This window comes from Astatotilapia calliptera, chromosome 15 (genome assembly GCF_964374335.1).
Source record: "Astatotilapia calliptera chromosome 15, fAstCal68.1, whole genome shotgun sequence".
NCBI lineage: Eukaryota > Metazoa > Chordata > Actinopteri > Cichliformes > Cichlidae > Astatotilapia > Astatotilapia calliptera.
This window is the reverse complement of record NC_137436.1, coordinates 36568812-36580758: the sequence shown is the minus strand read 5'-3', so window position 1 is coordinate 36580758 and position 11947 is coordinate 36568812. Positions and strand designations below refer to the sequence as shown.

The 11947-nt window shown below is 41.5% G+C and overlaps 1 protein-coding gene across 11 annotated transcripts in view; it reads right to left on the bottom strand.

Moving 5' to 3' along the window:
• The window catches only part of ptprsa (protein tyrosine phosphatase receptor type Sa), a 230739-nt gene that overhangs the window by 14848 nt on the left and 203944 nt on the right, over positions 1-11947 (bottom strand). For all 11 annotated transcript variants that reach the window (XM_026143598.2, XM_080290100.1, XM_080290099.1 and 8 more), the window contains 4 exons: positions 10687-10810; positions 7771-7946; positions 5112-5231; positions 317-471 (listed from right to left, as the gene is read on the bottom strand). In XM_026143598.2, coding sequence (XP_025999383.1) covers positions 317-471; positions 5112-5231; positions 7771-7946; positions 10687-10810 — 575 coding nt within the window. The remainder of the gene's footprint in view (positions 1-316; positions 472-5111; positions 5232-7770; positions 7947-10686; positions 10811-11947) is intronic.

The window sequence follows — 11947 nt, the reverse complement described above, 5'->3', positions numbered from 1 at the left end:
AATGGCAGCAGGGAAATAAAGCACAAATTAAAGAGAAGGCTGCTGTGACCAATTGAAAATAGAAGAGACAGAGGTCATTTGGGAAAGAGAGTATGCGGTGGTGTAAAGTGTTTTACGTAACCTATAATAGCAAGTACGCAGGTAAAGCCTGCCATTCTGTTGGCTCACGGACACACAATGACCTAATAACAACTGCATTACTGAAGCTGGGATTTTCCATATGCTGGGCTTGACTTCATTTTTGGGAGACCGGCTGGTGCAAGAACCACTCCTCGGTTCCTTTGAAGCACAAAAGTGAATCAAATTACAAACCGACCTGCAGTGAGCAATGATTGGTCCAGCGTCAGGCGGATTGCAAGTCTTCACCCTACGGAGGAAGGCCAGGAACGGGGTTGGGTACTCTGGTACGCCGTGGTCAGGCCAGGCGGTGAACTGGAACTGACGAACCTCCCGCTTCTCACTCGAACCATTCTGCATAACACACAGAGAGGCTGGTTGCACTGTGTTTGCACTGGGTCATTCAGTAGCTTTATTGTTGGTCTATAAACCCAAATGGTGTCTTGATAACGGTGCTGCTTTGTGCAACTTGGCTGTTACAGAGAGATGTTGTACAGTGAGACCACAAAACATTCAGAAAGCTGACATACTGACGTATTTAGTGGATACACCTGCTTACCACAAAGATGGGATTTCAGGTCAAATAAAAAGTTGCACTTTGTAGCCTTGATGAGTAAAATGCACTATAGTTTAGGTTAAAATCATCTATGATGAAATGCTTTCAACACATGCAGCTCATCAATGGCTTCAACAGTAAATCTAATAGAAAAGCTGGGGGACTGTGTAAATTGTATTGATTTGGAAATCATTTAAACCCTGTCCTTGCTGGACTGTCTCACCGAGTTAAAATTGTGGATGAAGCAAAGAAGTGGACCTCTTGAACCTCACTCGTCTTGGCCCTCCAAAACACGGGACGGATCACACATTTGATAAACAGATAAATGCTGTTGCTACAGTTAGTTTCTTCTACCCGAGGCAAAAGGCTAAGCCCTCTCTCTCTTTTGCTAAGAAGGCAAACCATGCTTGAAAAAGAAGGCACTGGACTTGTTCAAGTGTGTGAGGATGTTTCACCTTTCATACAAGAGGTTTCTTTAGTTCTAAAAGATTTTTCAAGCTCCTACGACTACCATGACCTGGATGACTGAGAGCCTAGACGGACTAGTTCATACCTTCATTTCACCCAGGCTTGCTTTTTGGAGTAGTTTTTATTTGAGAATCGGCCAGGCGCTGCGTTCTCCTCTGCAACCAAAATGCAGCAGCTCAAGTCCTGACAGGCACCTGCAAGCGAGCTCGTATTTCCCCTCTTTTTGGATGTTTTAACTACACATTCTCTGAAATGATCATTGAGATCAGCTGACCAGATGCTTCTGGTCTTACTGTGAAGCAGATTAAAGCATAGAGGAGACCTGGCCTTCTCTGTAGATGCCCCTGAACTTTGAAACAGCCCGCGCCCTTGAAATGAGCACCTCAGCAACACTCGACATCTTCAAGAGCCGCTTGAAAACTCATTTTTATTCCTAGGCATTTAAACCAGACCGAGGCTTGGCATCTGTTTTTCCTCTGTCTACTTTTCTGCACTATGCCAGTTTAGTTTAGTTTAGTTGTTCAACACAGAGACAAAATATCAAAGACTGAAAGTGGAAAAAATTCAAAAAAAGTTGAAACAAGGGTCCTGAAAATGGTCATAAATATAACTGGGTTTAATAGAAGCATCCACTGGAGTTTGTGAGTAGGTTTTTTAGCAGTTTAAGAATAACTCAGTAACACAAGACTAAGTGTCAGTGTAATTGCAGTGTAATACTGCAAAGAATGTGCCGCTTTCATAGTCTCCAGTACAAAATACATTAAAAAGGGACAAAGCTGAAAACCAGCTACAGTATAAACTTAGAAATTCTGATCACTTATCACTGATGTCCTTTAAAGGGGTTTGGGTGTTCATTAAAGCGCATGGACATTACGGACACAGGAAATGCAGTCCGTCCATCCATCCATCTTCTTCTGCTTATCCGGGCAGCAACCTAAGCAGAGAAGCCAAGACCTCCCTCTCCCCAGCCACCTCCTCCAGCTTATCCACCAAGGTGCTCCCAGGCCAGCCGAGAGATATAATCTCTCCAGCGTGTCCTGGGTCTGCCCCGTGGCCTCATCCCGGTGGGGCAAAACACCTCACCCAGGAGGCATCCTTGTCAGATGCCAGAACCACCTGAACTCGCTCCTTTCGATGTGGATGAGCCGCATGCGGCATGCTGTGAACATCTTATTATTGCAGAACATTTTGAGAGGCTCAAAACCCATCCTCTCAAGCAAGAATGGGAAAACATGTTTGTGTTTGGGGGCTGAGCTGCAGTTTTGAGAGCTCAGTGTTGTTAAAAAAAGAAAGAGGTGATGCAAACCAGTGGTAAACACGCCCCTGTCACGATTTTGTTTTGAAATGTGTCGCTGGCATCACATTAAATAAAATAAGCGTATATTTAAACATTTTACAGCTGTTTAAATCCGCTCTCATTTACAAAATGGGCTTTGCAGTTTTTGGGAAATCTTTTTCTTTCTTTTGATCATGATTTTACACAGTTTGAACTCGTTGTTGTAGTAGATATCATTTTCATGCTGATCAGCACTGATGTGCGTGTGCTCATGTACTCATTGTTGTTGCTGAGAACACTCGGGACATGATACAAGCGGCAAACACTCATATTACACACCCGTTTGACAGCTCCTGTCATAAAATCCACTATTGAGGCATCAAAACTGGGATCCAGAGGAAGAATTTTGTGAAGGACAAGAAGAAAGAGACTGAGAGAAAGATCAGCCTCGCATCTTCCTGTCCGCTTCCCCCTCCTCACAGAAGATCCTCTAATGTAGGCACTGTTTGCATTTCAGTGAAGTGCTTCTACTTGCCTGACAGAGGGAATTTTTCCTTGCTGAATAAATGAATAAATGAGTGTGGTAATTAAAAGCAAACTGACCTACTTCTTGTTTTCCTTTTTTTTGGACATTCCCCATTTCTGGAGTTGGAAGACAGGATGAATACGACTGCTACCTGGCTGCTGGTTTTAAAGTCTTTTTTTTTTGTCAAGAATTTATCAGCGGACACAATCCTGCGTCACTGTAGGATACACATACATATAGATATGTACCACAGCAGCTGCTTTGTGAATGTGCCGTGTGTTTGTCTGTGTGCCTCTGCCACCTGATTCTTCACACAAATTCAACAAAGTGAAAACAGCTCAGTGAGAAATCCCGGCAATGGCTTCAGGTATAAGCAAGAGGGAAGAGGGTGAGCAGAAAAAAGAAGAAAGCACCGGCGGGTGTGATAGAGGCTGAGAGCGGCAGAATGTAAATGGCCCTGAATGTCAACCAGCTTTAAAGCGCCACGGCTGCTGATACGTTGCTATCTTTACTGTCACTGGTTTGCCTCAGCATCCATTGTTCCATTGACAATTCAGGTAAAAAAAAAAAAAAAGTCAACAGTGACTTAACACTGGTGTAATCTTGGCAAAAGGAAAATTCTGGAAATGTCTAATCCTTCCAGTGGCTGGTTCAGCTCCTATCACAGAACCTGTCTTTGCAGGTTCTGTGATAGGGCTGCGAGTGAGAACAGGGTGCATGTAATGTATGTGTGCTGGTGCGGTAATAATACACTGGTTTGTGTGTGGCATCATATTTATGCATGTAGCATTTCCGATATTTGTGCAAAAGCATGAATGCAAGCTTGGATGTGCAAAATCTGTCTTGAGAATGTGCTCATTCACATGGAGAAAGTGCACTGCAATACGTCATATGAAATATCTTAATTAGAGGGAATACACACTATGCCTCCCCTCTTATTTTAGAGCATTTTACTATTATAAAATTATAAAAACAAAAACGTGATTATAAAAACAGTTTGTTTAAGCATCCCTTTCACATATTGATATGAATGAAACAGTCGCGTGTTCCTGCCACTAACAGTACACAACAAACCTTTCTGCCTTTTAAAGTCAACGCAGATGATTACTGGAGTAATATCTTATTTAGGAAATTAATACACCGTTACATTGCTCTGTCATAATTGAATCACATATGAAGAGTCACATATCTAAATGGACTCTTCATGCCCCTTTAAGCAGGAGATTTGTGGTAAAAGCACATCTATTTTTAGTCAGGATTTGTTATTATAACAAGATCATAATGGTTAATGGATATTTGTTCAAATACTATCATTTTTTCTGTCAATCTCCCCAGTAGCTTTTCAGACGTATCGATAAAGATATTTAAAATTGCTTCTTTGTATCAAGGCACGGGTCCCGCAGCTTCTGATGTAGCTCTTCTGCTTTTAGCATATAAACATATAGTGTTATTTGAAGACAACTATGCTATTACTTGCCAAATTTGATAAAAACAAAACAGTCTGTTCAATGCGATCATGTTTTTTTTTTTTTACTTGTTTTTAAAAGCTAGGTAAGTAAGATTATCCTGTTATGATCATTTTTCATTTGAATAAATATTTTCCCCGCTTTTTTTCCCTCGTTTTTGAGATTGCAGTCTTTGCAGTGAGCATAGCTCTGAATATCTGTGCAGGGCTGTGTGTGCGTGCACAGAAGCATGAGAGCAGTCTGCCAATTATGTATATTGAGTTTCTCTTCTGCTCACTTTACCTAAGTGCTCCAATTTGGCAGATGCACATAAACAGATGATCTATTGAGGAGAGCGAGAGAGCTGTGCAAGGTAAAAAGGGCTGGACTGGGAGGACAATAGAAACAAAGGGTTTTATTTGTACATATCTTCGCTTTAAGCAGAAAAATACCATGTGGTTTATACCAATATTTTCAATGTTTATGCAGACCTTGTGCTTGTATTTCTACAAGGCGTGTCCTCTGGACTATCACTCTCTTTGCTGAAAAGACATTTATGAGGACGCTGCTATTCATTTTTTGAACCATTTAAGATAATGGCTGTAATTCATTTGCTTGGACATGTTTGCACATCACTTTTGAATTGACAAGTACTGTTTATCAAACATAAGACAGGAGTACAAATAGTAGTGTGTAGGCGAACAATGTGAGGAACCATCTTACCTTGTGCAAAGAGAAAGTGCGCACGCAGAAAGTGGCCAATTCTATCGTGTCCAAAAGGGTCACTTGGGTCATACCGTAGGTCTCTGTACCTCGACTTGGCCAGTATTGATCACACTTAATCTGGGAGAGAAAGAGAGGCATTAGCTACAGCATGAAAAACCTCACGGACATAAAAAGGCACGGTTAGGACATTTTTTAAATCACATTTATTCGTATCATGGCGTGCTCTCGCAGCAAGCTCTCCTTTGGACTGAAACAGTGCAGTGGTGACAGAAACACCGGGGCAGCTTCTCTATAATTCACATCTGAGAAACAACATTATGCACACTGAACAGATGTGCCTGTCACAGCGACTCCAATCTCACTGCATAACTTTACCAACCTCACACAAATCCAGCCTGCTTCCTTCCTTGCCTTTTTCTTAAAACAAAACATATTCAACAGTAATGTGAAACACAAGGAATGTAATTGAAATCTCGGGAACTTGATGACTTTCCATAATCACAGCTGCTATAATTTCAAATCTTCATACGGAAACCTGGACACTTTTTAAAAGTTTATTAAGGAAAAAAACAAAACAAAACAAAACACTTTTTAGAGCAAACCCTTGATTTGTTGTGACTGTTAACATTTTTTCTAGTCCTGTGGCACTACACACAAGCACACAAACCACGTCAGTCCACCTAATAAAGATTCATTCAATATGGGGTGTGATGTGCCAGCGGACATCAGATCAGATGTGACAGCTTGTGAGGGAGACGCTGCTCTCCAGTTTTCTCTCCCATTTCCTGGTCGAGCTGACACTCGAGCTCCAGCACCCGCTAACCCTGATCACGTTTGACAGGAGTGGAATGCGCATGTCAGGATGGAAGGTAGGTAAACAATTCAAAAGAGGACGGAGAAAGGGAAAATGAGTGGAGACACCTGGGGTGAGTGAGCCTGATGTTGACACAGGTTTGACTCGACAGCACGAAACATCATGGTTGGCTTTTTGACATTTAGACAAGTCGACTCCTCGAGAGGACTAAATATTATCACGGCGGACTCACTTAAGTAAAAGTATCAATCCACTGTGAGAAAAAAAAATCCTTTACAGGAAAAGGTCCTGCACTGAAAATGGTAAGAATCACAGAAGCATGAGAACAAAATGTAAAAAAATTTATTAAAAGTATTCATCATGCAGCAGGATGATTTCTAGCTAAACTTCCAAGTGTATTATTATTATATTAGTGGATTATTATACATGCACCCACTGGTCACTTTAATAGGAACATCATGCTAGTATGGTGTTGGGCACCCTGCTGCCTGTATAACTGGCCCAATTTCTTAGGGCATGGATTCAACAAGGTGCTGGAAACATTCCTCAGAGATTGTGGGCCACACTGACATAACAGCATCATGCAGATCATCATGGCTGCACAGCCACCATGTGAATCTTTCATGCATCCCACAGGTGATCTATTGATTTGTGAAGTGGTGACTGTGGAGAGCATTTGAGGACAGTGAACTGTCACGTTGAGATGATTTGAGCTTTATGACATTATTATGCGCGTTATCCTGCTGAAAGCACCATGATCACAAAGGGATGGGCGTGATCAGCAACAATGTAACAATGCAAAGAGCAACTGTTACATTACTATTCCAAACATGAAAAAAAAACTATTACCAAACACCACACTCACCCCACTCCCATTTTAAGTGCAATGAAACATAATGGTGTTTTAGAGCTAATGGGATAAAGTTACATTTTATCAGCAAAATATATTGCCTGGGCAAGTTTATGCAACTTCACGTACTTAAATGTTAGTCTCCTCTCTTATTCTTAGAGATGCAGTGTCTCAACTGCTGATATCCCATAATGTGTACCAAATAAATGACAGGTGCAGTCTCATTTGCAGCAGTGATTATCATAAACTGCGTTGAACACTATTCCCCCACCGCCAAATATTTAAGGTTTTCTTTAATGTAGTCTTATTTGTCATTTCTAAGCTAGGACCCAGTTCCTTCACACATTACAAAAACAGGATGCTGAGCTTCCTGAATCTAAGCCACTGTTCTCTCTGGATCGTTTTCTCTCTATATTCTACAATCAACAGATGGCTGTAGGAGAGACTGGTCGCAGGTACTGCAAATACTCTACAGCACTCTAGCACTCCCGTTCTTAAAATTTCATTTGAGCTTCCTGCACTAAGCAGTCTAAGTTCAACAACTCGCTATGCTCTCTGGGACATGCAACAGCTTGTGGTTTCTGCTGCAAATAAGGAGAGAAAACAGAGCTAAGCCTGTGAAGGTACTCCCAGTGGATACGCAGCCTTACTTATCAGATGTGCGCAGGTAGAGTGTCTTTGAGTTAGCTCTGCTTTATCAGCCTCCCCAGTTGCTTTAACCACCCCATTCAAATATCTACAGTTCTCTGAAAGCAATCTATCCCAAGAAAATGAAGTCTGATTGCCTACCAATGGAGTTCAGTTATGCAACTGGGAAATCAATGTAAAGCTGTGCCATTTTCAGCAGCTGGTTGTTGTACTTGGTTGTGTAATGCACTGATTTGATTCCAAGGCTTATTTAAAAGAAAACATCATTTTCAAGCGATTTGTAAGGTTGGGGGTTTAAAAAGAAGCGTACAGAAAAGCAGCCCAGATATGCCGAGTGGACCTACCCGCGACTTCTCTTCCAGCCGGGTCATCATGACAATAGTGGCTGCTCTCTGTTCCCACACCATCCTCCAGAAGTCTCCAAATGTCTCTGGTAAAGGTCCTTGGGTGGCAATGTAAGCATTCTGCTTCCTGTAGCCATCAATGTAGTTAGCGTTGATGTAATCGCTGCCTGTTATACCTACACGTAGGCAGATAGAGGAAAAAAAAAACAGAGATTAAAAGATGGAACGTGTACCTTTGATGGCTTTTCCTTTATTATTCTTTTTCCAAACCTCATTTATCAGACTTTTTCATTAACACAATTATTATCACGCCATCTGCCTCAGTAAATCCCAGTTGTCACACGCACTGACACAGTTCCCAGCCAAGGAAGGAGTACGTGTAAATGTGAAGACCAGAATAAGACAAGTCAGGAGAATTTGGCTGAATTCCCGTAACATTTCCCAAACTGTCCAAACTACAGTGGCAATGTCTTTCAATATGCTGTCGACCACGTCAGCTTCTAAGAAACTTGTCAGGAAAGGGGTATTATCACCTGATGATAATAAAAGCCTTTACTCACTTGTAATTTATTATGTTACTAATACATATTTATTGAGTTTTAATAATTTACTTATTACACCACTGAAGTGTAAGCAGCTTTCTACACTGAGGTTCTCTTTTATTTTTTTGCATTACGAAGCTTAATTCATGCAGTATTGTGCATCTATTAGCAATTTACTATGTTTTTATTAACAGCTAATTATGCCTTTTGCAGTTCTCCCATCTGTAATGATCACAAACCAGATTTTTGTGCGCTTTTAAATTAATTCAACACATCTGTCACAATATTCTATCATTTTTCTTTTCTACGTTTGTGGCTCTTTCCAGGTTCCCGTAGATATCGTGTTTACCACCACAACAGACCAAAAAGATGATGGAAGATAGTGGAAAGTAAAACAGCTTTTCAGCCAACATAGCTACGAGGTAGATTTAGCTTCAGTCCCCTTGAGCCTGCTACCATGCTGTGATATACACCGGTCCTACTAAATCTAGCTAGAAGGAGGTCTTTTGCTGTGGAGAAAGATCTGAAATGTTTTTAATGCACAGGATTGTGTAAATGTGCTCACAAGTCAAGGTGCCCTTGAGTTTAAAAAGGAGTCACTAAAGGACAAAATGCTTTAAATGTTAACAGGATTATCTTGTGATTGGAGTGTCTTACATCGAGCGTCTGGCAGTGATAAGGCAGAGCATCACCCATCTTCATTTACCAACTTCTACAATCTCTCCATTTGAGAAGAGGCTTCGGCGTGACAGCATCTGTGTGTCGGAGACTCATGTCTCTTTGACATCTGACATCTCTTCGCTCAAGCAACAAACAATGAAAAACTCGACCGGACTCGTTTAAAAGAGGCGACTCGGTGAGGGCTACGGCCTGGGCGGAGAGGAAGGATGTAATATACAGAGGAAGGGAGAGACCGAGCGAGAGGCAGAAAGAGCAGGGAGGGTGAAAAGACGAAAAGAAAGAACAAAGAATCGAAGTAAAGAAGAGAAAAGAAAGTCAAATGTCATTAAAACGGATACCACGTTGCACAATTTGACTGGGCTGCCTTGGCTTTAGTCATAGCTAAGTGAACAGAGAATGGTGGCGTGCATGAATTGTTCTACTGCTGCGACTAATAGCAAAATCACTGCAGTGTAAAATAGAAATTTCAGACTTGATTAATTTATGTATTTATGGACGAGGCATTTTATTTCCCTGGGATAATTTTGTTATGCATGTTGCTGCACCCTAAAATTGGACTGACTACTGCAAGATACCGAAATCTAGCCCGAGCAGTTATTTCACACAAAAGGAGAGGACTCTGGAGCAGAGAGTTTGGCATTACTGTGAAGGAGTCGGCAGCTCTTCTGGTGATGCAAAGCCAGAACAATGTCAGCAGTGAAGGGTGACTACCTCTGACAATGTCCCTTGAGATTTAGGAGTCAGAGAAAGAATTTTTCTGGCTCTGAGATTCTCACCACCGTGTCTATAGGCAGCTAGAGGGAAGTCAAGACAGGGGCGTAGATGTGATGAGACAAATGGGACACTGAAAACACTGGTTTAACTTCCGACTCGGTTTGAGTGTGAGATCTAAGCGCTTGGCCTAAAGATGAGCTATAAAGAGTCCTTGCCTCACCCCCCAATTTGCCTCTGTAAACTGCTTAGCTGGTCAGTAGCAAGCTGAGCTGGAAAAATGTCCAGAGTTTAAAAATCAGCACATTTCACTTTTCTTCCTTTTCTACATAGAAGTTATACAGTAAGCATATATGGTGCTTCACACGTTTATTAGATAAGTATTTCACAATACTTAGAAATCTGTAGAAAAAAAAAAGAACAGGTTTAAAGATAAAAATGACTGAATTCAACATTTTTTATACCCAAACTTGAGCCGGCACAGTGGACTTCTTTAAAATTCAGAATCAGAATATTTTATTAACCCCTAAGGATGTGATGTGTTTCAATCATTAAAACCAAATCTGCTGTTCAGTAAACAACTGGAGTTTGGCAAATCCATTGAAAAATATTAACTGTATTTGTATTTCAGCATTAAAGCACCTGTGCAAACTGGTGGATAAACAATTATGTTTACAAACGTATGAGTTGAAAGCCAGAAAAAAGTCCTGACCCAAAAAATATCTCCCTCTATATTTTTCAGTGGCCCTAATCCCGTTCCATAATCTAGTCAAGTTTTGTCCCGACGGATTAAATTGCTAATCTATCCCATTTAAATCCACACTGCAATAAGAAACACCTTTCCACTCGGCTGATTATTTAACATATTCTGCTTTTTTACTGATAACTTACGCTGAATCTGTGTGAGCACTTATCAAACAGCAGCGATACGAGCTCATGTCAGAGGTGGCGAAGATGTGCGGAGCATGAGGCTGAAACTTACCCTCTATGGGAGCCAGGATGACACGTGAGTGGTCGTAGGCGATGACGTTGGCGTAACGATTCTTGGGCTTGTTCACCTCCAGGTTGGAGTGCTCCCAGGTGAACTGCTGGCCTGGATCAATAGACTGACGGGGGTGCAGAGACAGGCAGAACATGCACATGTAAGGAAGCAATCAAAAGGAGCCACAAGAGAAGCTGAGTAATAACAATACAACCTCCGTGCTATCACAGAAAGAAGAGCGGAAGATGGGGGAGGGAGAGATAGAAAGGTTGATTTCCCTGAGAGAAAGAAGAACACGGTATCATTACAATCTGCACGCCGACTGGTTCTGATACAGCAGCCGCACGCGGTACTTTATCAAGATCATTAATGCGCGGGGGTGCATAATGACAAATAACAATATTGATAAAGGCGACGGCTCTTCCCCCTTTGACAGGAGACTCGTGGAATGAGCCTCAACACTTGGGTGAAAGACAAATTCAGCCGTCTCTTTAAAAATACGAGAATTCTAGATAACTATTCCGCTCCCTCGCCAGGATAATTAAGTATTCCATTATGAGCCGATGTTTGCTCATAGGCGTCTGGTGCCGTGTTGGCATGGGGATGGAGGCTTGAATGATATTTGCAGTTGGGCCTGGAGAGAGCGAGAGAAAGAGAGACTGAAGCTGAAACTGAGTCCAATTGGAAACCTAATTTAACATGCAATCAGCACGCAATCATTACAGCAATGAGAGATTCCCTCTGTTTTAGCCTCATCTGGCTTTTTTCCCCCCTTCTCTAGCCTTTTTCGACATCCCCGTTTTCCTTATCAGCACGGCTCCATCTTCAAACTCTTCCACTTTTTATCTACTGTGTTCTCTCTGAAGTTTACTATTAAAGAGTCCTCCACCTCTCCCACTCCCTATATTTTTCCTTTCAGATCATCTTATGACCGACTAAGTGTGAGTATTCATGTCTGCATAAAAAGATTGGGGTCATTTCTCTCTTAAAAAAAACTCCCAACTCTCCCTCAGTGCAAAAACCTTCAAACAACATCCGTGTATTTCACATTTCAATATTTTTTTCCACAAATGACATTTAAGAAATTTGTAAATTTAAAAAAAATCGGCAAAATATTTTCTCTTGTAAAACTAGAATTTCTCCCCGTTTCTCCTCCTTTTTACCGTGATGATGGCTGAAGATGAATGACAGCTCGTGTCCACGTGACAGGCTTGGCAGGACGACGCCTCCTGAGCGCCTGACAGCAGACAGATAAACTCTG